The 26,313-nt window shown below is 38.7% G+C and overlaps 1 protein-coding gene across 1 annotated transcript in view; it reads left to right on the top strand.

Annotated features, from left to right (window-relative positions):
* LOC109436875 (vascular endothelial growth factor receptor kdr-like) overlaps positions 1 to 26,313 on the top strand; it is a 315,706-nt gene that overhangs the window by 179,829 nt on the left and 109,564 nt on the right. The window contains exon 13 of the mRNA XM_074323230.1: positions 14,709 to 14,817. Coding sequence (XP_074179331.1) covers positions 14,709 to 14,817 — 109 coding nt within the window. The remainder of the gene's footprint in view (positions 1 to 14,708; positions 14,818 to 26,313) is intronic.

Raw genomic sequence — 26,313 nt, forward strand, 5'->3', positions numbered from 1 at the left:
CTAAGGAAGAAATATTTAATCTCAGACTTAAAGGACAAAGAGCCAGCCATGCAACCAGTTATGTAACAGAAATATATACAAACCACAAAACTAAGCCACATATGTAATTTTGAATTTTCTAGTACGACATCATACAAAGTAAATAAAAGTGAAGGTAATTTTTGTAATATATTTAACCCAATATACCCCAAATATTGTCATTTCATAAGCAATCAATAGAAAATATTAATGATATTTTCAGTCTACATCTTTGAAATCTTGTGTGTATTCTATATTTACAGACATCTCATTTGGCACAACTGCATTTCAAGTGCTCACTAGCCACATTTGACTCATGGATACAGTATTAGTACACATCTAGGCATTTTATTTATTTTTACATTTTTAAAAATGTATTTAATATTTTTAAAGATTTTTATTAAAAATAATGTAAAGATTTTGTAGGGTGTCAGATAGTCACTTGTCTTACTAGGGAGACCACTTCATGGATCGTGTAGATGCTTGACCACTGCACTGTACACCTGAAGCTGAAGCTGAATAATATTGTATGTCAACTATAATTTTATATATATATATATATATATATATATAAAACTATATATAGTATGTCAACTATAATTTTATATATATATATATAAAATTATAGTTGACATATATATGTATATAAAATTATAGTATATATAATTTTGCTGTATATATATATAGTCATGGGATATGGAGTATAGCACAGGGAATAGAGTCAATGGAATTGTAACAGATATATACAATGTCAGAGGGGCAATAGATTGGGGGAGGGGTTTAGCACTTTGTGAGGGGTCAAATGTCTAACTATTGCATTGTTTTGTACACCTAAAACTAATAAAAAAGATCGTTATTAAAATATGTCTAACATACAATATTATATTAGTTTCAGGTGCACACTATTAATTATTAAGCATTTATATATCTAAAGAAGTGATCACCATAAGTCCAGCAACCTTCTGACACCATACCACATTATCACAATATTATTGACTATATTCCCTGTGCTGCACATTACATCCCCATGATTTATTTGTTTTGTACCTTGAAATTTGGACCTCTTATTCCCCTTCACCTTTTCGCCCATTTTAAAATTTTCAATTACAGTTGACATTCAATATTATTTTATATTAATTTCAGGTGTACAGCATAGTGGTTAAACATTTATATAATTTAAGAAGAGATTTCCCTAACTAGCCTAGTACTCACCTGGCACTATACATAGGTATCACCATATTATTAACTATATGCCCTATGCTTTACTTTACATCCCCATGACTATTTTGTAACTATCAGTTTGTACTTATCCCTTCAGACGTTTTCACCCTGTCCCCCAACCACCTCCAATTATCACCCCAACAAATGTAGTATCCATCTGGCACCATACATAGTTATTACAATGTTATTGACTATATTCCTTATGCTATATCCTACATCCTCATGATTACTGGATAACCACCAATTTGTACTTCTTAACCCCTTACCCTTTTTGACTTTATTCCCAACCGCCCCCCCCTTGCATCTGGCAACCATCAATATGTACTCTGTATCTGTGAGTTTGTTTCTGTTTTGTTTGTTTATTTTGTACTTTAGATCCCCACATATAATGGAAATCACACTGCATGTGTTTTTCTCTGTCTGACACTCCACTCAGCATAATACCCTCCAGGTCCATCCATGCCACAGCACATGGCAACAATCCATTCCCTTCCCTGGCTGAGCAATACTCTATTGTAGATATGTACCACCTCCTGTTTATCTACTCTTCCATCAACAGACACCCAGGCTGCCTCCACATCTTGGCCATAGTAAACAATGCTGTGATGAACATATGGATGCACACATCCCTTCAAAGTAGCGTTTGGGTTTCTTCAGATAAATACCCTGAAGTAGGATCACAGGGTACTTCTTTGTCTCTTGTTATAGCCTTTGTTTTAAAGTCTATTTTGTCTGGTATAAGTATTGCTATACCAGATTTTTCTGTTGTTTTAACTTCTATTTTCATAAAATATCTTTTTCCATCCCTTTACTTTCCATCTCTGTACGTCTTTCAATCTGAAGTGAGTCTCTTGTAGGCAGCATATATAAGGGTCTTGTTTTCTTATCCATTTAGCCCTCCTATGTCCTTTGAGTGGAGCATTTAATCCATTTACATTTAAAGTAATTTTTGATATATATGTAGCTATTACCATTTTATTATTCATAATTTTGATTTTCTTTTCATCTTAAAGAAGTCCCTCTAACATTCCTTGTAATACTGGTTTGGTAATGATGACCTCCTTCAGCTTTTTCTCGTCTGGGATGCTCTTTATCAGTCTTTCGACTCTAAATGATAGCTTTGCTGGGTAGAGTAATCTTGGTTGTAGGTCCTTGTTTTTAATCACATTGAACATTTTCTGCCAATCCCTTTTGGCCTATAGTTTCTGTTGAGAAATTATCTGACAATCTTATGGGATCTCCCTTATAAGTTACTAATTGCCTTTCTCTTGCTGCTTTTAGGATTCTCACTTTGTCTTTAACCTTTGCCATTCTAATTGTAATGTGTCTAGGTTGGGCCTCTTTGGTTTCATCCAGTTTGGGACTCTCTGCACTTCCTGGACTTGTATATCTATTTCCTTCACCAGGTTAGGAAAGTTTTCAGTTATTATTTCTTCAAATAAGTTCTCAATTCCTTGCTTTCTCTCTTCTCCTTCTGGTACCCTTATGATACATATGTTGTTATGCTTGATGTTGTCTCCTAAACTATCCACATTGTTTTGGATTCCTTTTTCTTTTTGCTGTTCCAATTGGGTGTTTTCTGCTACCTTGTTTTCCAAATCGCTGACTTGATCCTCTGCTTCATCTATTCTGCTGGTGATTCCTTCTAGTGCCTTCTTCATTTCATTTATTGTATTTTTCACGTCTGACTGTTTTTTTTCTATGGCTTCTATGTGTTTTTTTTTTATGCTTGCTATCTCTTTGATGAAGTTCTCACTAAGTTCCTTGAGCATCCTTATTGCCATTGTTTTGAACTCTGTATCTGTTAGGTTGCTTGCCTCCATTTTGTTCAGTTCTTTTTCTGGAGTTTTCTCCTATTCTTTCATTTGGGATGTATTTCTTTGTTTCCTCATTTTGGCTGCCTCTCTGTTCATTTCTATGTGTTAGGTAAATCTACTACATCCCTCAGTCTTGACCAGGTGGCCTTATATACCGTGATTCCCTGAAAATAAGACTTAACCAGAAAATAAGCCCTAGCATGATTTTTCAGGATGACATCCCCTGAACATAAGCCCTAATGTGTCTTTTGGAGCAAAAATTAATATAAGACCCGGTCTTATTTTGGGGGAATCATGGTAGTAGGTGCCTTATGGGGTCCAGTAGCACAATCTCCCTGGCCACCTGTGCTGGGTGCTCCAGGAGTGGCCCTTGTGTGGGTTGTGTGTGCATTCCTTTTATAGTTGACTCTTGGTTGCTATTGGCATGTCAGTGGGTGGGATTGAGCCTCAAGCTGATTGGCTCTGGAGTGTGGCCACATTCATAGCTTACAGACTGCTGTGCGGGTTGCTTACCCCAGGGAGTGGGATTCGCCCTAACAGGCTCTGGTGTCTGTTGAGACCGCTCCTTGGTTGTGCTGCTTGTGGGGCTAATTAGGTTGTGCTCTGCTGTGGTCTGAAGCCAACCTCCAAGTATGTTGGTTCTGGGGCCCTTTGTGAGGGGCTCCAGTGCAGGCCCAGATCAGCCACTGCCTGTGACCAGCTGAGGACAATCTAGTAGGAGCTACAAAGTGATCTGCAGTCATTCACAGCCTCTGCTAAACCTGTAGGTGCATGGGAATGGCCACACTGCAACCGAGGACATTTGCCACTAGTGCAAGGCCTAGGGTAGCTCCACAAAATGCCAGGACACCCCGAGGCCTGCTGCCACCTGCTGGCTCCCTTAAGTTTCAGCCACTGCTAAAGCCTTGTGCAGTATACAAGTTGCATGTGGCAGGGTCTTAGGGAATCAATAGAGTGGGAAGAGTTATAGTCACCAGGTTAATGTAAATTTTGGTTTCGTGCCAGTGCTGAGCCTAAAGTTACTCAGCAAAAGCCTCAGAGAACACAGACGCTAGTCGCCTCCCACCTGGTATATGTGGGACTCTGATAGTTTTTCAAGAAAGAGTGCGATGTGGGTGGGGCCAGCTGCTCTTGGAGAAAGTTCCTCCAGCATTGGGGAAGTTGGGTGGGGCAATGTTCCAGTGAGTTAGCAGGGTGGAGATGCAGACCTCACCAGACCAATCAGATTCAGATGTGGCCTGTGGGGGGAGGGCTCAACACAGGAAAGATGCCACCTGCTTGTCAGCTGCAAGGTAGGAGGACCTCCTCACAGGGAAATGGCAACTGTTCTCTAGCCCTTAACCCAAAGCAACATGCGGTTTGCCCCTGTATGCTTCTGACACCCCCCAAGTCACTGTCTCTCCACCAGAGCCTAAGGAGAGTGCCTGGTAGTGAGAGAGTCTGTGTGCATTCTGTTTAACAGTATATCTGGGTTTCCCACAGTCCCACCCAGATGGTTGGGATTCCCCACTGTTTTATACAGACAGATGTTGTAGGGGCTCCCCATTCCCTGTACCAGTACTGAGGGCTGGGGAGTCTAGTGTGTGGCTGGGGTCTCTTGCTCCTCCAGGGGGAACCTCCAGGGCTGAGATATACCTCACAGTTCTCAACCACTCCACAGAGGTTTGAGGCCAGCCTGTTTTTCCTCTCCACCCCTCCTACCAGTCTCAATGTGGCTTCTTTATATCCTTAGTTATAAAACTTCTGTTCAGCCAGATTTCAGATGGTTCTCCAGGTTGATTGTTCTATAATTTAGTTGTAATTTTCATTTGTTAATGGAAGGAAGCAGGCACAGTGTTTATCTACTCTGCCATCTTAGACCTTCCATCAAGGCATTTTCTAAGACACTAAGGCCATAATGTGTTCGTTTGGCAAATTTGAGAAACAGAGAGAAAGACAGTGTAGCTAGAGTGTAGTGAGGGAGAGAGTGATAAGAATTGAAGCCAGAGAGGCAGACATGGACTTGATGATGCAGGGCCTTGGAGGACATAGTAAGACTTCATCATTTCATCCTCAGTGCAAAGAGAAGTTGTGCAAAGATTTTAAAAGCATGACTCAAAGTATCTTTTAATGAGATCACTTGGTTTACTGTCTGATTTCTTTGAAAACTCGAATTGGTTTGAAGGGAGCAAGAGAGGAATCAGATAGATCAGGTAGAAGTCTATTTCTGTGGTATAGGCAAGAAGGGTACTGGCCTGTACTAGGAAGGTTGCAGTATAGATAGAAAGAAATTTATGGACTTTGGATATATTTTGGAAGCATCACTGACAAGTATTGCTGATAGGATGTATGTGTTTGGAAGAGAGGGAAAGAGAAACCAAGAAATATTCCAGACGTCATCAAAATAGCAGTGTGAGGTGAGCTTCAGGAAATCTCCCCTGGAATTTACAAAGTATTAAACAGCTATGCCTCCACAAAGGACTCCCTGCACAGCAGACAGGCAAGATGAAGAGGCTAACTACTGAATTCACCTAAAGGTGGGCAAATTGCGCGAGCAGGGGAGGAGTGAAGGGAGAAGTGCAGAGACAGAAATGCGCAGGCGCATGACAGTGACCTTGCTCAGTGCTCCAAGCTCGCTGCATCCTGGAACTACCACTGCTGCGGGAAAGGAAAGAACTCGGACAGCTAGGGCTCTGTTTATGGCACACAGGGCTCAGGGAAGAGCATAAAACAAGACTGAACCCAATGCTAACCACAAACACCTCAGAGCAAAGACTGAGGGAAGAAGGCTAAAAACGGTTGTTTAAGCCCTCACTGCCGAGCAGAGAATGGAAGCCTTAGGCACTGAGACTAACCTCGCCTCCAGACCCTGCCAGAGCTTGCCCAGCCCCCACCTGCCCAGTGCTAGAAGCGGAACAGTAGCAGTGTCACATCAAAAGAAAATAATATTTCCAGCTCTGAGAACTGTGGTCCGCAGACACAGATTCACAGCCCACAAGTTCCAGCAAAGGGGAGGAAGCTGTGGAAGCAGGAATGGCTGTGATGGTCGTCACTGCCATCGTTCTGGGCCACCTTTCACAACTCTCCCTGCCCCTGTCCCCACCTATCTGTGCAGATCCCTGCAGGAGTAAACAGAACTGCTGAAACACACGGGCTCTGAATCTGGTGCAGGAAGAGATTTGGAACTTCAAAGGCTCTCCGCATCTGCACAGGGACTCGGCACCCTATGACCCAGGTGAATTGTTAACAGAGGAGAAGCCCACCTTCCAGGGAATCCCACAATTGTGTGAGAAGATGGAATAGTGCAGAGAAACCACACAACACAGTGTGAGAGAGAAAAAAGGGCTGCAGTCGGAGAGAAAATAAAACATTCTACCAAAATGTACTGGAAAACAAAAGAAAGACCTCTTTCTATCAACCTGTTGCAGAATCCACTCCTGTAGATGTCTAGGAAGAGAAATAATAAATCATAAAACTCCACGAATAACCAAGGCAACAAGATGGCTCAGAAAGAAAGTGAAATGTCTCCAGAAAATGAACTTAAAGATATGGAAATATGTGACTTAAATAGCAGAGAATTCAAGACTGCAGTTCTGAAAAAACTCAATGAGGTGCAAGGAAACACAGAAAGGTAGTTTAATGAACTCAGAGACACAATCAAAGAACAACACGAACATTTTACCAAAGAGATTGAAGTTTTAAAAAAGAACCAAATAGAATTTCTGGAGATTAAAAACTCAATAAAAGAAATTAAGAATGAAATAGCCAGCTTAGGTAGTAGAGTTGACCAGATGGAAGAAAGAATCAGTGGCATCAAAGATAGAAACCTGGAAATGACATGCATGGAAGAAGAAAGAGATTTCAGACTTAAAAGAAATGAAAGAACTCTACAAGAACTTTCTGACTCCACCAGAAAGAGCAATATAAGAATAATGTGCATACCAGACGGAGAAGAATGAGAGAAGGGAAGGGAGAGTATATTCAAACAAATTGTCGATGAGAACTTCCCAAACTTGTGGACAGAACTGGATCCTTGAATCCAAGAAGCAAATAGAACACCTAATTACCACAACCTCAAAGGCCTTCTCCAAGGCACATTGTATTGAAGCTGTCTAAAATCAACGACAAAGAAAGAATCCTCAAGGCAGCCAGGGAAAAGAAGACGGTAACATACAAAGGAAAGCCCATTAGATTATCATCAGATTTCTCAGCAGAATCTATATAAGCCAGGAGGGAGTGGAACCAAATATTCAAACTATTGAAAGAGAGAAATTATGACACTGCTACTGTTGTGCTTCTAGCACTGGGCAGGTGGGGGCAGGGCGAGCTCTGGTAGGGTAGGGAGGGGGTGGCTAGTCTCAGTGCCTAAGGCTTCCATTCTCTGCTCAGCAGTGAGGGCTTAAACCATCGTTTACAGCCTTCTTCCCTCAATCATTTCTCCGAGGTCTCTGCTGTGATCGTTGGTTTCAGCCATGTTATATGCTGCCCCCTCAGCCCTGTGGGCCATAAGCAGAGCCCTAGCAGTCCGAATTCTTCCGTCTCCTGCAGCTGCGGTAGTTCCGGGATGCAGCAAGCTCGGAGCACTGAGCTAGGTCTGCATCCTGCGTCTGCGCGGATCTGTCTCCTCACTTCTCCCTTCCCTCCTTTCCTGCTCGTGCGATTCACCTAACTTTAGGTGAATTCAGTAGTGGGCCCCTTTGTCTTGCCTGCCTGCTGTGCATGGAGTCCTTTGTGGAGTTATTGTTGTTCAATTAGTTGTAAATTCCAGGGTAGCTTTACAGAGGCTCACCTCACGCCGCCATTTTGATGACATCAATGACTCTGGTAGTTTTGATCATGCTGAGCTTTTTCAACACTAATGAAGGATCTGTTGAGTATAAGGAAGATGTTATTTACATCATTCCTATATATAGAAAAACTGAGGCATACACGACCTCTGGAATATATGATGTTTCATGAAATTAGGGCTGTTTGCCCACTTTGTTCAATACCACTAGAATATGACTGGCATACAATAAGTGCTTAATAAATATTTTCCAAATAAAGAATAAGAGTAGAACATTTGCAGAAGTAAGAGCAGTCCAGAGTTGAAACAATGGGTTCTTTTCTGGGCAATGAATTAAGACTGATATGGACAAAGGAGAACATATTTATAGACACTTAAAATATAATTGGGAAAATAAGACACATATGAGTTCAGTGATAACTAACAAAAAGGCAGTGTGTGCTCATCACCAAATTGCAGGACAATGGGAAAACCTAGCTAGATGCAAGTTTATCTCTGTATTCTGCCACTCACTGGCCTTGTGAATTTGTCATGTAACCCTTCTCTTAAGTAGGCTTCCTTTTCTTAAGTAAGCTTTCCTATAAAATGGAAATAGGATGACCTTCCTGCCAGTGATCTTGTGAAACATAAGTGAGATATTATATGTCAAGTAATTTAGCACAGTGCCTGATACGTAGGAGGTGCTTGTTAAAGGATAGATATTATTGCTTGTTATTACTGATACTAATGAACACAGAGGAGAAAGCTATCATTGGAATTGGGGATTAGAAAGGGTTTCACAAAAGAGTTTTGATTTGAGATAAACACATAAAAGTTTGATAGAATACATATTTCTGCTTTTTCCCCCAGTAGGGTAAAACATTTCTAGAAGGTAAAGACTAGAATTAGTCTGTATTCTATATTGCCCTTTTAATAACTAACATATGTCAACTAGATCATAGAAATGGGAATCCAAGAATGTGAAATGGATCTATATGGTGGCAACTTTCTACATTTTACATGACATAGTACAATATTGTCTCTATGAAGACTGAAAATTTAAGGATGCACAATATAATCCATAGAGGAAAACAATAAAAATATAATTCAAAGAGGAATAGATAATAAGTTATTACATTAATTAAAATGCAATAATAAAAATGTTCAAATAACTCAAAAAAATGCAGGAAAGGAAGAACAACGAAACAAAATCAAAGAAGACAAATAGGAAACAAATGATAAAAGGTTAAATCTGAATATGACCATATGATAATTATATTAAACATTTATAGGCTAAACACTGAAATGAATGGGCAGAGATATATAGATAAAAATGCAAGACTTAACTATGTGCTGTGTACAAGAGACACATTTTAAATATGATGCAGATAGATTTAAAATAAATGCATAAAAATATATACCATGCAATCATAAGAAGGCTGGAATGGTTTTATTAATACCAGATAAAATTGACTTCATGACAAAAGTGTTACCAGAGAAAAGAAGGGGACCTCTTAATGATAAAGGGTCAATTCATCAGGAATACATAATAATCACAAATGTGTGCCTCTAAATATATAAAGCAAAAACTGACAAAGTTATAGGAAGAAATGGAAAGTTCTACAAAGTAGGTTTTAATATTCTTTCTCTCAGAATTGGTAGAACAACTACACAAAAAATTTAAAGACAGAAAATTTGAACAGTGTTCTCAGTCACCTTAGGTTATTGATATTTTTAGAACACTACATCCCCCAAAAAACCAGAATGCACATTTTTTTGCAAGTGCACACAGTATATTCACCAAGATAACCCAGGTGCTAACCCATAAAACAAGTCTCAAAATTTTTGAAATGAATGAAATCATGTGGAGGTTGTTTTCTGATGAGAACATAATTAAATTAGAAATCAATAACAATATGATATCTAGGAAAACCCAAAATATTTGGACATACCTAACATGGTTGCATGAAATTCTCCTGTGGGTTAGTAACTATTAGATGAAGGGAAGATAAAAAGAACGTTCAGATTTGGGGATGGGGACAATGACTTGTGTTGGCAAATTCCTTTCAGGGCTCTACTAAAGCCTTGGAAGATGAGAAGCACTGTTCAAAGGTCATTTTGTTGACCAGGCCTGAGGATCTTTATGCTTAGCTGTTAAAATTTTATGTGAGCACATAGGTTTTCATAAATGGCCTAATTCAGGGTTCCAGACTGAAAATAATGAACACTATCAACTTGGATTAAAATAGACACAAGCACAAATACACATGCTTGCACACACACACACACACGTGCCCATGTGCACACACACACAATCACACCATACATTTCGATTTAAAGATGCTAAACATCTATGGAAATATCTGCATCTTTTATGAAGTCATTTTTCCTCTAGAATAATATGAATTTGGCCTTACTTCTTATGGACATTCTGTTTCTACACAGGTCTTATTTGATTGAGAGGATCCTTGGGTATCCCAGCTTTGAGCACAGGAGGAAGGCTGCAAAGGGAGGCCTAGGACTTGCTTGTGTTGAGGAGGAAGGTGAAGTTCAGGTACCCAGGATGTCACAATTCTAAAGACCACTCTCTTGTACTACCAACAGCAATGAATGTGTGTCAGTTTGCTATTGCAGCTGTAAGAGATTACAGCAAACTTGGAAGCTTAATACAACACAAATGTATTATCTTATAGTTCTGTGGGTCCTAAGTCTAGGTAAAGTGTTGCTCTGCTGGATCCCCTGCTTAGAGTCTCACAAGGCTGAAATCCAGTTATTGATAAGGCTGTCTTTCTTTCTGGAGGCTTTAAGGAAAAATCTGCTTCCAAGCTCATTTAAGTTGTAGGACTGCTGTTCCATTTCCTTTTTGGCTGGCGGCTGGGGTTTATCTCAGCTTCTATAGGCTGCCCACATCCCCTGATCATGGCCCCCTTACTCTAACTTTAAAGCCAGCAACATCGTGTCGAGTCTTTCTCATGCCTTTAATCTTGCTCTGCCTCCCTCTAATGCTGCATTTCTCTAACTCTTCTGTGTCCCACTTCCACTTTTAAGAACCCATGTGATTACATTGGGCCCACCTGGAAATCCAAGATAATCTCCCTATTTTAAGGTCAGTTGATTATCAGCCTTAATACCATCTGCAAAGCCCTTTTGTCATGTAAGGAAATATCTTCATGGGACTTAACAACAGGAGGCAAAAGTCCTGAGGATCAAAATTCATAAGGCATTACCCAATAAAGTGCTCAAGGGACAATTCTGAGTGAGGTCAAAATTTGTGAGCTTGGAGACAAATCTTGGAGAGAAAGAGAATCAGGTAAAGGAAGATTTTTGAGTGATATATCTTATTTAAAGTTAAACAAAATAAAATTATTTTTTAAGGCTTTATTTACATCCTCCCTCAAAATGATTTTTGTTCCAGCTCTGGTTATGTATTAATTGTGTGATACCTCAGTGAGTAGCTTGCCTAGGTTAAAGGGAATAGCACAGCTAGGAGGAGATGTAAGAAACCTAAGAGCTCATCTTGCCTATTTTTCACACTCTGCAGATGAGGAAACTGAAATCCAGAGAGGTAATGGTTCTCCAGCCAATTGATGGTAGAACTGGGACTAGAATCCAGGTCCCCTACTCCTGTTACCGGAGAGTGGGCTATTTTTGTTGAGTGGGCTGTTCTCGGCGTCTCGTGCAAAGAATTGAGCAAGACACAGAACTAAAGTGGTAAAAGAGTAGTTTATTAGAAGAGATAGTACACTCCAAAGGATTTGGATCAGGCCCCGAGCAAAGGCAAGGCTCAAAAGGGTTAAAGGGCTTGGACTGGTGAGCACTTGGAGTTTTTATCCATTTTTTCTCTAGAATGGACTGTTCCTTTCCTGACATGGGACCTCTTGGTTGACACCTGTGATTGACAAGAGGCAATTACCTCATCTTTTTAGACTGCACATGTTACTTCCCAGAATTCATTCTGTTATAATGATATTAATGAACTCCCAGGCATATGTATGATATTATAATGTGATGGTATAATGAGGCCCAAGTGAAATGAAGGTCGTCGTGGCCTTTACTGCTCAGGTATGAATGGCCGGTTTAATCTAGTTGGGTATTTTGTACCCATTTGTTCTTCCTAGGGGTAGATAATTACAATGAAAAGGGAAAGTTTTGGGTGGAGAGGGGAGGTTTTTTGGGCGGTCGCATTCTGTGAGTTGTGTTGGACGTGCAGGAATGCAGAGACCCGATGCCTAGCTCTAACTGCCTGCCTTGTTTTCTGCTTGAGTGACATGATCCCCATAAAATCTCTATGGGAAGTTGAGGGACAGAAGGTCTTGTCTTCTGTATCTGCTTTCTGCTGGGCAGGGGCGTAGAGCTGTCCCTACCTATTGGGGGATTCATGGCATTCTCACCCTATCTGATCTCAGATGAGAGGAAGGGGTCTTGAGATCCACCTGGAAGACCGTGTTGGCTTCTTTGGTTGTGACTGGTAACCTTGCTGGGTCATCCTCTGCATCCCCAAGGCCCACGAATGAGGAAAAAATAGATTTTAATTAATCCATTGAGGTGTTGTTAATTGTCCAGGAGTTAGGCCCGGAACTGGTAGGAGAGAGCATTAGGCGTCAATAATTACAATCAACAAGTATGAATCAGAAGTTTTAGGGTAATTATCTAAAGCAGGGGTAGAAGCTGAAAAACTGGGGAAATGGAAACTTAAGGATGAAGGTAATTTAAATTTTCTTTTTTTTTTTTTATTAAATTTATTGAGGTGACAATTGTTAGTAAAATTACATAGATTTCAGGTTAAATTTTCTATAGGAAAGAAAACTCAAAAGTTTTTCAGTTTTGGGAGGGGGCTACTCATTGGCCCGTATCACTCCTAGTCCAGTATGTCATATCAAATTGTTCATGTCTCACAGTGGTAAATACAGTTGTATATCTTAAAGATAAAATTTATTTCAGGTCTTCCTTCCTTCTTTCCTTCCTTCCTTCCTTCCTTCCTTCCTTCCTTCCTTCCTTCCTTCCTTCCTTCCTTCCTTCCTTCTTGCCTTCCTTCCCTCCCTTACTTCTCTCTCTCTCTCTCTCTCTCTCTCTCTCTCTCTCTCTTCAAAAATACATCATCATAATGGGGATAAATAATTGTGAAAGTAGACACTGTACACTAGCACTGTAAGGGAGTCCAGGTGTTCCTACCCAGTCAATGGCAACATTGGAAAACGGGCATCTTCAGCTGAAGAAGTAGTCACTTAACATTCTTTTTTAGGATCTGCATGATAGACCCTGCAGATTCCACAGTCCTCAAAGGAAAACATTGTTAAGCAATCAGACTCTGGTAATGAGCATGACCTGAACCCAAATTGATTAATCTCAACTAAGTCCATACCTTGAGATAGGACACGTAATAAAAAAATAATTTGGTCTAGTTAATATCAATGAGTATATATTTTCCTCATAAGCCTCTTGGTAAACTGGTTGTAGAAGAAATATGATTGATGACAGAAGACAAGTAGGAAAAAGCTTGTTTTTGCCAATAGAATCCTGAATTTTCACCTGTGCTCCACTCTTAGATAATAAGGTACTTTTTGTTCTTCAGAGCCTACTTATTCAGAGCCTGCTTTCTAGGTCTCTTTCATCTTCTCCATCCACCTTAAATTTTGTTTTTCTATTGATTATCTCCATGACAGTCAATGGATAGGAAAAGAGGAAGACAAATAGTTCAGATTTCTGAGATATTCTAAGCCAAAGACTAGTGGGAAAGAGGTTAAGTCTAATGCTTAAAAAAAAAAAATCAGACTTGGATTTTCCACTTTCTTCACATAGATTTACTATTATTATTATTATTATTATTATTATTATTATTACATTAGCCAGAATGATTATTATCTCTTCTGAATTCCTTTAATTTCCAAGGCAGTAAAATACAGTGGTGAAAAACAGGGGTTCTCAAGTCAACCTATAGTTCTAGATTTCAATGTCACTTCCATTATTTCCAAGCTTCATGGCCTTCAGTATTTCACCTCTCTAAGCTTTAGTTCCTCATCATTCAAGAAAGGTATTATTAATAGTTTCTACTTTATAGAGTTGTTGGGATTATTAAATTAGATGAAATGAGATAGGACATATAAAATACTTATCATTGTGCCCGACACCGAGTACAAAGTATTAAATATTACCTGTCAATATTTTGAAACTTATGCTGACTAGGGAAATTAACTCCTATATGGCAGGCTTGTGAAAGATTCTATATTTATAACAGTTTCCCCATGAAATTAGATAATTTCTTATTTTCAGCCCCTTTCCAGGAGATCAACATTCAAAGAAGACCTTGAAAAATGTTTGTTAAATGAATGAATGAATAAATAAATATAGCCCTACTTCCCAGGTAGCCTCATGTATTAGTCACGATGCCCCCCGTTATGCTATGGAAACAAACAACTCCAAAATCTGATTGGTTCAAAACCACAAAGGTTTATATCTCGCCCATGCAATATATTCAATTGCTCATCAGAAGTAGAGCTTTTTTTTAAATTTAGGTTGGTGCAAAAGTAATTGCGGTTTTTGCAATTATTTTTAACCTTTTAAACCGCAATTATTTTTACACCAAACTAATAATTGTAGCCATTTAGAGATGGAGGCTGGCAGATTAGCCATTATCTCAAACACGACTGATTGTTATGCTGGAAAGAAAGAGCTCTGGAGGGTTTCACCATAGCAATTCAAAGTGCTCCAGCTTAAAAAAGACCAGCATCATTTCCATTCTCAAATCCTTGGCCAGAAATAAGTCACATGCTGCACTGAACCAGAAGGGATCCAGGAAGGAAAATCTACTATGTGCCCAAAAGGGGTAAGAATTAGAAATATTTGGTGAATAGCATTAATATCTACCATACCTTGTAACTATGACTAATGAATCTCTTCTCTCTCTTTAGACTCTGAGCACCCTGACCATATTGACCAGCAACATTTCTGGTATATACTACTGCACAGCTGTAAACAAGGTTGGCACAGATGAGAGAAGCATTCAATTCTATGTCTCAGGTAAATTCTGAACCAGAGAGGATAAAACAGACAAGATACATCTTTCATGATGTAATTAAAGATGCATGGAAAATGTACTTTTTCTCAAATCTAGGCCTGCAAAGTTGACTGAGAATCAGAAATTGAAAGCTCATTATATGAGCTTAAGGTAAAATTCTGCTGAAATGCAAATATCCTGGAAGGGGCAACACATTAAGTCAGTATTAGACATGAACACCTTAGCCAGAATCTGATTGTTATAACTTTCCTTTGAATTTTAGTGTAATTGTTTTATCTCTTTATTGAGGTGACAATTATTAGTAAAATTACATAGATTTCAGGTGTACAAGTCTGTATTACATTATCTATAAATCCCATTCTGTGTTAACCACCCAGAGTCAGTTCTCTTTCCATCACCATATATTTTATCCCACTTACTCTCATCTCCCACCCCCACCCCCCTTAACCACTGGTAACCACTAAACAATTGTCTTTGTCCATGAGTTTTTGTTTCTCATTTGTTTGTCTTGTTCTTTTGTTGTTTTTGGTTTATATACCACGTATCAGTGAAATCATATGGTTCCCTGCTTTTTCTGTCTGACTTACTTCGCTTAGCATTATACTCTCAAGATCCATCCATGTTGTCACAAATGTTCCTATATCATCTTTTCTTACCATCGAATAGTATTCCATTGTGTATATATACCACAACTGCTCTATCCATTCATCTATCGAAGGACATTTTGGTTGTTTCCATGTCTTGGCCACTGTAAACAAAGCTGCAATGAACATTGGAGCACACGTGTCTTTATGTATAAACGTTTTAAGATTTTTGGGGTAGATACCTAGGAGAGGGATTGCTGGGTGATATGGTAATTCTATTTGTAATTTTTTGAGGAACCTCCACACTGCCTTCCATAAGGGCTGCACCAGTCTGCTTTCCCACCAACAGTGTATGAGGGTTCCTTTTTCTTCACAGCCTCTCCAACACTTGTTATTATTTGTCTTGTTGATAATAGCCATTCTGACTGGGGTGAGGTGATATCTCATTGTGGTTTTAATTTGCATTTCTCTAATGAATAGAGATGTTGAGCAATTTTTCATATGTCTATTTGCCATTTGTATGTCCTCTTTGGAGAAATGTCTCTTCAGGTCCTCTGCCCATTTTTCAATTGGGTTGTTTGTTTTTCTGTTGTTGAGTTGCATGAGTTCCTTGTATATTTTGGATATTAGCCCCTTATCGGAGGCACTGTTTGCAAAAATCTTCTCCCATTCAGTTGGTGGCCTCTTTATTTTGTTGATGGTTTCTTTTGCTGTGCAGAAGCTTTTAAGTTTCATATAGTCCCATTCATTTATTTTAGCTTTTACTTCCATTGCCTTTGGAGTCAAATTCATAAAATGCTCTTTGAACCCAAGGTCCATAAGTTTAGTACCTATGTTTTCTTCTATGCAGTTTATTGTGTCTTTTATGCAGTTTATTGTGTCAAAGACCTGACACAATAAGTCTTTGATCCATTTTGAATTAATTTTGGTACATGGTGACAAATAGCAGTCCAGTTTCATTCTTTTGCACGTGGCTAGCCAATTCTCCCAGCACCACTTATTGAAGAGGCTGTCTTTTATCGATTGCATGTTTTTCACTTCTTTGTCAAATTTATCTGTCCATATTTATGTGGTTTTATTTATGGGTTCTCAATTCTATTCCATTGGTCTATGTGTCTGTTTTTCTGCCAATACCATGCTGTTTTGATTATTGTAGCCCTGTAGTACAAGCCAAAGTCAGGAAGTGTGATACCTCCAGTATTGTTCTTTTTCCTTAAGATTGCTTTGGCTATTCGGGGTCTTTTGTGGTTCCAAACAAATCTGATGCTTTTCGTTCTATTTCTTTAAAAATGCCATTGGGATTTTGATGGGGATTGCATTAAATCTGTATATTGCTTTGGGTAATATGGCCATTTTAACTATGTTGATTCTTCCAATCCATGAGCACGGAATGTCTTTCCATTTCTTTGTGTCTTCTTCAATTTCTTTCAAAAATGTCTTATCGTTTTCAGCTTATAGGTCTTTCACATCCTTGGTTAAGTTTATTCCTAGGTATTTTATTCTTTTTGCTGCAATTGCAAAAGGAATTGTTTTTGTATTTCTTTTCTGAGATTTCATTGTTAGTATATAGGAATGCAATGGACTTTTGTACGTTGATTTTGTAGCCAGCAACTTTACTGTATTCGTTGATTGTTTCTAATAGCTTTTTGGTGGAGTCTTTAGGGTTTTCTATATATAGCATCATGTCATCTGCAAAGAGTGATAATTTAACTTCTTCATTCCCAATGATGCCTTTTATTTCTTTCTCTTGCCTGATTGCTCTGGCAAGGACTTCCAACACTATGTTGAAAAGCAGAGGTGATAGGGGACAGCCCTGTCGTGTTCCTGAACGTAGAGCAAAGGGCTTCAGTTTTTCACCATTAATTATGAGATTAGCTGAGGGTTTGTCATATATGGCCTTTATTATGTTAAGGTATTTTCCTTCTATACCTATTTTATTAAGTGTTTTAATCATAAATGGATGTTGTATCTTGTCAAATGCTTTTTCTGCATCAATTGATATAATCATATGATTTTTGTCCTTTATTTTGTTTATGTGATGTATCACATTGATGGATTTGCGGATATTGAACCATCCTTGTGCCCCGGGGATGAACCCCACTTGGTTGTGATGAATAATCTTTTAATGCATTGTTGTATTCGATTTGCTAGAATTTTGTTTAGGATTTTTGCATCTGTATTCATCAGAGATATTGGTCTGTAGTTTTCTTTTTTTGTGTTGTCCTTACCAGGTTTTGGTATCAGGGTAATGTTGGCCTCATAAAATGAGTTAGGGAGTACTGTCTCTTCTTCAATTTTTTGGAAGAGTTTGAGCAGGATTGGTATTAGATCCTCTTGGAAGGTTTGGAAGAATTCACTAGTAAAGCCATCTGGTCTAGGACTTTTGCTTTTGGGAAGGTTTTGGATGACTGATTCAATTTCGTTACTGGTGATCGGTCTGTTTAGATTTTCCAGTTCTTCATGGTTCAGCCTTGGAAGGCTATATGTTTCTAAGAACTTGTCCATTTCTTCTAGGTTATTGAATTTGGTGGCATATAGTCCTTCATAGTATTCTTGGATGATCCTTTGTATTTCTGTGGTGTCCGTGATAACTTCCCCTTTTTCGTTTCTGATTTTGTTAATTAGTGTCTTCTCTTTTTATCTTAGTGAGTCTAGCCAAGGGTTTGTCAATTTTGTTAATCTTTTCAAAGAACCAGCTCTTTGTCACATTAATTTTTTCTATTGTCTTTTTGTTCTCTATTTCATTTAGTTCTGCTCTAATTTTTGTTATTTCCTTTCTTCTGCTGACCTTGGGTTTCAAGTGTTCTTCTTTTTCTAGTTCTTTAAGGTGTAACATGAGGTTATTTTTTGGGATTTTTCTTGTTTCTTGAGATAGGCCTGTAATGATATAAATTTCCCTCTTAAAACTGCTTTCGCTGCATCCCAAAAATTTTGGTAGGATGTATTTTCATTGTCATTTGTTTCTATGTATCTTTTGATCTCTCCTCTAATTTCTTCTTTGACCCAGTCGTTCTTTAAAAGTATGTTGTTTAATCTCCATGTATTTGCGTTTTTTTCCTGCTTTCTTTTTGCAGTTGATATCCAATTTCAAAGCCTTGTGATCAGAGAATATGCTTGGTATGATTTCAATCTTCTTAAATTTGCTGAGGCTGATTTTATGTCCCAATATATGGTCTATCCTTGAGAACGTTCCATGTACACTAGAAGAAAATTTATAGTCTGATCTTTTAGGATGAAGTGCTCTCTATATATGTCAATTATGTCCATTTCATCTAATGTGTCATTTAGGGCTGCTATTTCGTTATTTATTTTCTGTTTGGATGATTTATCCATAGCTGTGAATGATGTATTCAAGTCCCCTGGTATAATTGTGTTTTGGTCAATTTCTCCTTTAGTTCTGTTAGTAGTTGCTTGGTACGTTTCAGTGCTCCCTGATTGGGGGCATAAATATTGATGACTGTTATGTCTTCTTGTTGTATAGTCCCCTTTACCATTATGAAATGTCCATCTTTGTCTCTTGTTACCTTTTTCACTCTGAAGTCTGTTTCATCTGATATCATTATGGCTACACCTGATTTTCTCTGGATACCATTTGCTTGGAGTGTCAATTTCCACCCTTTCACTTTGAGTCTATGCTTGTTCTTGGAGCTGATATGTGTCTCTTGGAGACATCATATGGTTGGGTTTAGTTTTTTCGATCCATTCTGCTACCCTGTGCCTTTTTGTTGGTGAGTTCAGTCCATTTACATTTAGGTTGATTATTGATATGTGAGGATTTCCTGTCATTGTATCTTTAGTTTTCTGGTAAGGCTGTGTCTCCATTGTTTCTTTGCCTTTTTGTTGTTGACTATTATTTCTGTGTGGTAGTATTCTATGATGTTTCCCTCTGTTTCTTCTTTTGTTACAGTATATACTCTGGTTTCTCTTCAGATCGTATAAATCTTTCGCCTTTTAATCATTCTTTAAAACTAAAAGCATTATAATTTATTGTAAATATTTTAAAAGTTTTTAGACATAGATAAATCATTTCTTAAGCCAATTGCTTACCTATTCTTTTGTAGCAGTGAACATAGGCTTTAGAATCAGATGTGTCTTCCTGGGTTCAACCTTTCCTCTGCTTCCTTCTAATTTTTTTTTGCATTTTCTCATGGATTGTATGACCTTAAGGAAGTGGCTTCAACTCTTTGACCTTCTGTTTTCTCACATATACTGTGGAAGTAATGATACATACTCCAGAGGGTTAGTGTATGAGAATTAAGTGAGATAGTATCTATGAAGTGTCTATTAAGTCCTTGATAAATGGTAACTATTTTGTATACATTCTCCAACCACGGAAAATAATAAGAAAATCTATGTAGCCTGTGTAGTGAAATACTGGGCAAAGTCATAGTAGGCAATCAACAGATATTTATCTCTCTGTGCATCCTCCTACCTTATTTTGCTCCTAAGCAAATTAGGGGGAAACATAACAGAGTGAGGCCAAGAAGAAATAATGGGAGCAGGTCAGGTACCTGGATGGTCAGAATGCTTCATCAAACCAAGGTGGAGGGAAAGTTGTTGAATAGGAGAATGAGTTTTAAAATGAACTCTAAAGTGTTTCACACTTCTTGTTCACTACTTAGTGATGTATAATGATGGTCACAGTGTAGCTTATCATACATACAAAAACAAGTGAAAGTTTAGGAATAACAGGTGGTGAGCAGAACTAAGCTCTCTGGAGATTTTTAGTTTAAGGCAACCTCACTCCTAAATTGTCTTTTCTGGAAGATGGGGCTGAGACTCCAGAGAAAATAATAGTATGTACCATGGATAGCTAACCTTGACAAGTCAGGTGTGAAAAATTACAACTGAGCTGTTTCATTCAGCTGAGAGCTTGTGCAACTTCTGGAGTGGAGTTGGAGAACTGAGCACAATGGATGATTTATTGGCATAAACAGCTGCTAGTACAGATAGCTGCTGAGTTCCGATTGGCTCATGGCTTTCCCAAAACAAAGGCTTCTGAAGACATTCTGGAAACGTAAGATCAATGAGTCTGCCTTTCTTATTCTGGAGACTGATGGATTCATACATCATAATAATAACAACCACCACAGCTAACATTCATCGAGCTCTTCCTATGTGCCAGGTACTATGCTATATGCTTTAAATGGTTTAATGCAACTAATTCTCACCACAATCTTGTTAAGTGGACACTGTTATTTTACAGATAAAGTAAATGTAGTAAAGCTCAAATATAGCTAGAATGAGGTGGAGCTAAGTGGCATGGCTGCAGAATCTATGCTCTTAATAACTTACTTAATCTCACCAAATCACTGAAGCAACCTACACTATATGGAGAAATTGGCATGGCTTCTATAAAAAACCTCTTCCAAGACTCACACTGTGAAGCAAAGCACCCTGATGGTCAGGGCAAAAACCCTATTGGCCTAGCTTCTGAACAATTATGTCTCTTTTCACTTGAGATATTTACTCCCTGATAACCACTGCTGCCACAATTCTGGCCTCAGAGGGATTCTGTTCCCCTGTTAATACTCAGGGCTAAAGATGGAAAAGGGGTCATTTCCTTGATTCTCTGTAGCTCAGCTGGATCAAAGTGGAAATATTCAAAATAATTTTATTGAAAGTTACGAAAAACTCAAGAAATATAACCACTTAGGAGGGTGTCATAAAGCTAGACAACCTGGCTCATCTTCAGCTCATGATTCACCACAGAGCTTCCTTCTCAGCTTACTCAAAGACAGTTTCTGTGTAGCAGAAAACAGTTTATACTTCTATCTCCAGAGTCTGGGGATTCTTAGATTCCTTGAAGCCTAAGACAAAGGCCTCCTTTCTAGCTTATTCTAGTAGTGTTCTTTATGTTTTTGTTTCAGTTGATTTCTTGGATACTAAAATATTATTCCTGAAAATAATATCATAGCCATCCTTTAGGGAAGAACTTATCCATATAGGCCTCATCAAGATGAACTTCTTAGAATTGCATGGTACAGCAAGCCGCAGTGTAATGTTCATACAGAAAGTGTACACACATAGAAAGAGTCATTCCTTTATAGATCCTGATGGGAGAAATCAGGCCTGCCTCACTTATGGGAATTATTTGAGAGGATACATGTAGCTAAGAAAGAAACATTGAATATAATTCATTTAGACTTTCAGAAAGCCCTCTGAGTAGAAACTTTGAGAATTTTCCACCATAGAAAAGGAACGAAGTCACAATGGTATTGGAAGAATGATTTATATTAATGGAGCAAAAGAAGACCTTCTCTGGTTGAGGATATATAAATAACAGTGTGTGCTCTGGAATTTGTTCTGAGAACAGTCTTCTTGATCTGAAAAGAGTGTTCACAGTGATAGTTTCCAAGCTTACAGGTAATACTAAGCATTTTTAGATAATGCAGAGCTGAGCCAACAGGGAGACACCTCAGGATGATTTCAGGAAACAATGGGCCCAGGAACTAAGGACAGCAGTCAGGCCAGAGAATTGGTGAGGGGAATGAAGAGCAGTTTAAGTCAAAACCATCCTGGCCTCTCTCTTATTCTCTCCAAGTCCTGTACAAAAAGTAATAATAAGGTTGACAGGGTAGCCCTGTGTCTGTAGTTTTAATAGAAAGAGTGGGCTAGAAGACAGAGGACTGGACTACATCTTATAGTAGGCCTGGGGTCTGTGAGTGAACAGATGTTCCCGCCACCACACATACATGAGAATGAGTCATTGAGAATGGAGGCAGCAAATTTAGTCTTTTCCATTTTTTTTCTGGACAGCAACTTCTCTCCTTTCTCAAGTCATGTAATAGCTGTATGGAAAACAGCTGGAGTGAGCTGAGAAAGGTTCAAGGAGAGTGTCCTAACAGAACAGCATGGACTCCCAGTTGAGGGAAAGGCTGGGGAGGAGGAAGCTTGTGTATTCTGAATAAAACAGAATGATTTCTTAAAATCCCTGGCGGCACACTGCTCTGCCAGACACACATAATTCCTGTCCCTGTTCTGGATGCCCAGAAAAAGAGACTGTTTTGTGTCTTACCCTTTATCTTCAGAAAGACAGAGAGGAGTAAACAAATGTGCAGACACTTGGCACTCCTGACTACCAAATGTCAAACATGGGAAGTAGTCCCCAAGGGAGATAGGACTGTTCAAGCAACTCACCCTACTTCTCAAACACCATCACCAATTATGTATAAAATATACTGAATTTAACTATAATTTCATTGCTCTAATTTCAGCTTCTTCCCCCACTCTCATTCTGTTCTCCATGGAAACAGGCTGGTGATTCAACTTTCAAGCACCGTTTCGTAGACTTAGAGATTGTTATGCACCCCAATCAGCTTGATTTTCCCTAAGTAGCTCAGAGAAAAAGGCTGAAAGATTTTGTTTATGCATCAGTCATCTTCATTACCAATGACTGCCCCATCTAATTTATTCTGGGGAGGTGGGGGGAATAGGGTGGTGCTAGGTCATAGGAAAACTATAATCCAAGACCAAAGGAGAATTATAAATGAGAAATTAGAAAACCAGTGATATAGTCTTGGCTCTATTGCTAAACCTGGTTGTATGATCTTGGTAAATTATTTCCCTTCCCTGGGACTCAGCTTGCCCATCTATAGTATGAGAAAAAAAAACCCAGTAGAGATAAGCTGATGCAATAGCAATTCCATAACAATGACTTTGGGAAGGGTCTTAAGATATAATGTATGAAGCATAGGAAGAGAGAGGGAGATGGGAAGACTGGGAGGGGTGGGAGATGAGGAAGGAAAGGATCTCTGTTCTTGCTATTCCAGACTCTGAAAATCTGCCCTCTGTTACTTGCACATTTTGTGAATTTTTCCACTTATATAAATATTTGTGTCCATTCATTAGCACATTTCTGACATGTTTACAGGACATCTGATATGTTATTTCAGATCATTTTGCCCCTCTTTTGCCTAGTCCAAACCAGAGGCAGCTGGACTGTCCCAATAGCTTCAGAAGCAGAAACCATGGAATGTAGAAGTTTTAAATTAAATCACTCATAGATAAAATCCCAGGAAACTAAGACCTTATTATTATTACTATTATTATTATTATTGCTGTTGTTGTTGTTGTTATTCTAATTAGTATTATTTGCAAATATAGAATGAGCCAGGCAAAACCTTCTTTCTTCTGTCATTTTCTAAGATCAGCTTAGGTGCCCAATGTAGGTGGCTGCCTTAACTGAGAAGAGGGACCTCGGATGACGGTATAGATTTTCTCAGGGCTCTTTAACATGATGATGACTTCGTGGTTTTAGGGGAAATTTACCATATGTACAAGCAAGTTTCCAGGAAAGGGCATCCCCACTCTGATCCCAAGCAACCCAGAGCACAGTGTCAGCAAGGAAAACCTGTAAAGATTTGGCTTTACAAATGTAATTGCAGACAGTTCCTACCAGCTCTTTTCTCTGTCCCCATTGGTGGGTAGAGCCTTGAGCCACCACAGTTTACTACAAACTGAGTTTCTTTCTTCTCTAGAAGGAATGACTGTTCTAAGCTCACATGCTTAAGCCCCAACATAACAGAGGGACTTTACTCTTGTCAAGTTGCTTCTCAGCGTGGAGGACTACTGATCTGAATAGGACCTCTCTGAGCAGATGACATGAGAAAAGTAACGGTCATATTCAAAACTTCTCTGCCAGAGCATATGTCCAAAAGAAGCAGTGGAATGAAGTAGAATTGAACCCCTTCTAGTCTGTGTTGTTCAGAATATAAAAAAGATAACCCACAAGGATTCTCTGCCTGAACGTAACAGTGGAAGTGACATATGAACTACTCATCTTTTCCAGATATAATTAAACTGAGTATTAAAAACATAGGCACCTAAAAGATGGAGAGTAGTACAAACTCAAAATGGAGTCTCCAAACTCTTCTTTATCCTAAGGCTAAGCACTAATGGCATAAGTGGGACTTTTCCCGAGTATAACTCAAGTCCCTGGAGGATTTTTATTTTCAAGCAAATTAATGCTTTTTGAATGCTTTCACCCCTGCCCCAACTCACAGTTGTTGTTTTTAATAATTACAACCAAAAGCACATGTCTAATTATTTTCATTCACTGAGCTTGTCTGTAATTTTTTATGGCCAATGACTGTAGGTTGAAACCTGTTCTTTTAGGGAACAAATAGCTAGTTTAAAGAGACTGAGCTGTTACAAGCTGATAATTTGGGCTCAGAGGACCTTTGGCAACTGCCATGGTTTATATCTGAGTTTTAGCAATGCTAAAACAACTGCAAAAAAGCTGGAATTCAGATACCCAAAGCCCCTTGGCTACCTCTGGCAATCTTCCAAAGACTTTGATGTATATGACCTCAATTCTTTTCCATTTGTCACAAAAATCAATGGCATTGTGGTTTTCAGATAGATTTGGGGTTTCAGAAGATGCTCTGTACTTCCCATATGCCTCAGATGGGGAGTTTTCTGGACAGCTTTTGACTTTTCCAGAAGCAAATCGCATGGGAGGGTATTCCTAGAGAATTAAGGGTGAAAAAAATAGAGTGTAGAAAAGCTTTTGTTATTTGTCCCCTTTCAATGTCCTAGAATTGCACATTGCCAAGATCCTAAAATTCCTTATAGATCACCTAGTCCAAACTTCCTCTCCCTTCTCCTAATGTTTCAATTACAACCACAACATTTCCTCCAAGGAGTCATTCAACTTCAACTTGAGTGTCTCCAGTGATAGAGAACTTTTGCGTTTCCCTGAAAATAAGACCTAGCTGGACGATCAGCTCTAATGCGTCTTTTGGAGCAAAAATTAATATAAGACCGTGTCTTATTTTAATATAATATAAGACCGGGTCTATGATATGATATGATATGATATGATATGATATGATATGATATGATATGATATGATATGATACAATAATATAATATAATATAATACCGGATCTTATATTAATTTTTGCTCCAAAAGACGCATTAGAGCTGATGGTCTGGCTAGGTCTTATTTTCAGGGAAACACGGTCTTCCCCTACTTCCTGAGGCACCCTTCTCCTTCTTGGGGCATGTCTATTAGAAAGTTTGTCCTTTTACTAAATTTTCTTCCATCCACACTCCTAATCTCACTGAAGTAGCAACAAAGCCTGTCTGCTTATTCTTCCTAACGACAGACCTTCAAAGATCTGAAGACAAAAATATCCAGATTTTAATCCCTTCATCTGGTCCCCATAAGTCATGATTTCTAGAGTGCACACCATATGAGAAAATAAGTATTTTATATGTATGAGTCATTGGAGACATCTATATTAGGCTGAGGTGGGAGAAATAAGGCAGTGACACATCCTCTGAAACATCAGGCTTGAAACCCATTAATTCATACAGCCATATAGGGGAAGGGAAAGAAAGAGAAAGGAGGGAAATTAGAGGCTGAAATGCAGCCAGCAAAACTAGCTACCACTTCCTGTTAGATTCACCGGTCAGGTCAATTGCAGTCATGCAAACACAGCAACCTTCTTGTCTCTCTCCTAAAAAGCTTTAAATGTCGATGTCTTAGTCAGCTTAGACTCTCATAACAAAATACCACAGACTGGATGGTTTAAAGAACAGGAATTTCTCACAGTTATTGAACCTGGGGAAGTCCAATTAACATGCTGTCCAATTTGCTTCCCAGGTGAGGGCTCTCTTTCTGGCTTGCAGAGAGTGGAGAGAGAGAAGATTCTGTTCTCTCTTCCTGTTAGAAGGACACTAATCCCATCATAATGGCTTTACCCTGATTACCTCATATAAACCTCAAATTACCTCTCAAAGAATCCACGTCCAAATAGCATCACATTGGAGGTTAGTACCTCAACATATGAATTGGGGGGCACAAAAATTCAGTCCATAATAATCAAGTATCTCATCCATTCCAGTACTCAGTTCTTTGTTAAATAAGGCACTATTAGCTTCAGAGGCTATAGCTGAAAAATACCT

The sequence above is a fragment of the Rhinolophus sinicus genome, chromosome X (genome assembly GCF_036562045.2).
Source record: "Rhinolophus sinicus isolate RSC01 chromosome X, ASM3656204v1, whole genome shotgun sequence".
NCBI lineage: Eukaryota > Metazoa > Chordata > Mammalia > Chiroptera > Rhinolophidae > Rhinolophus > Rhinolophus sinicus.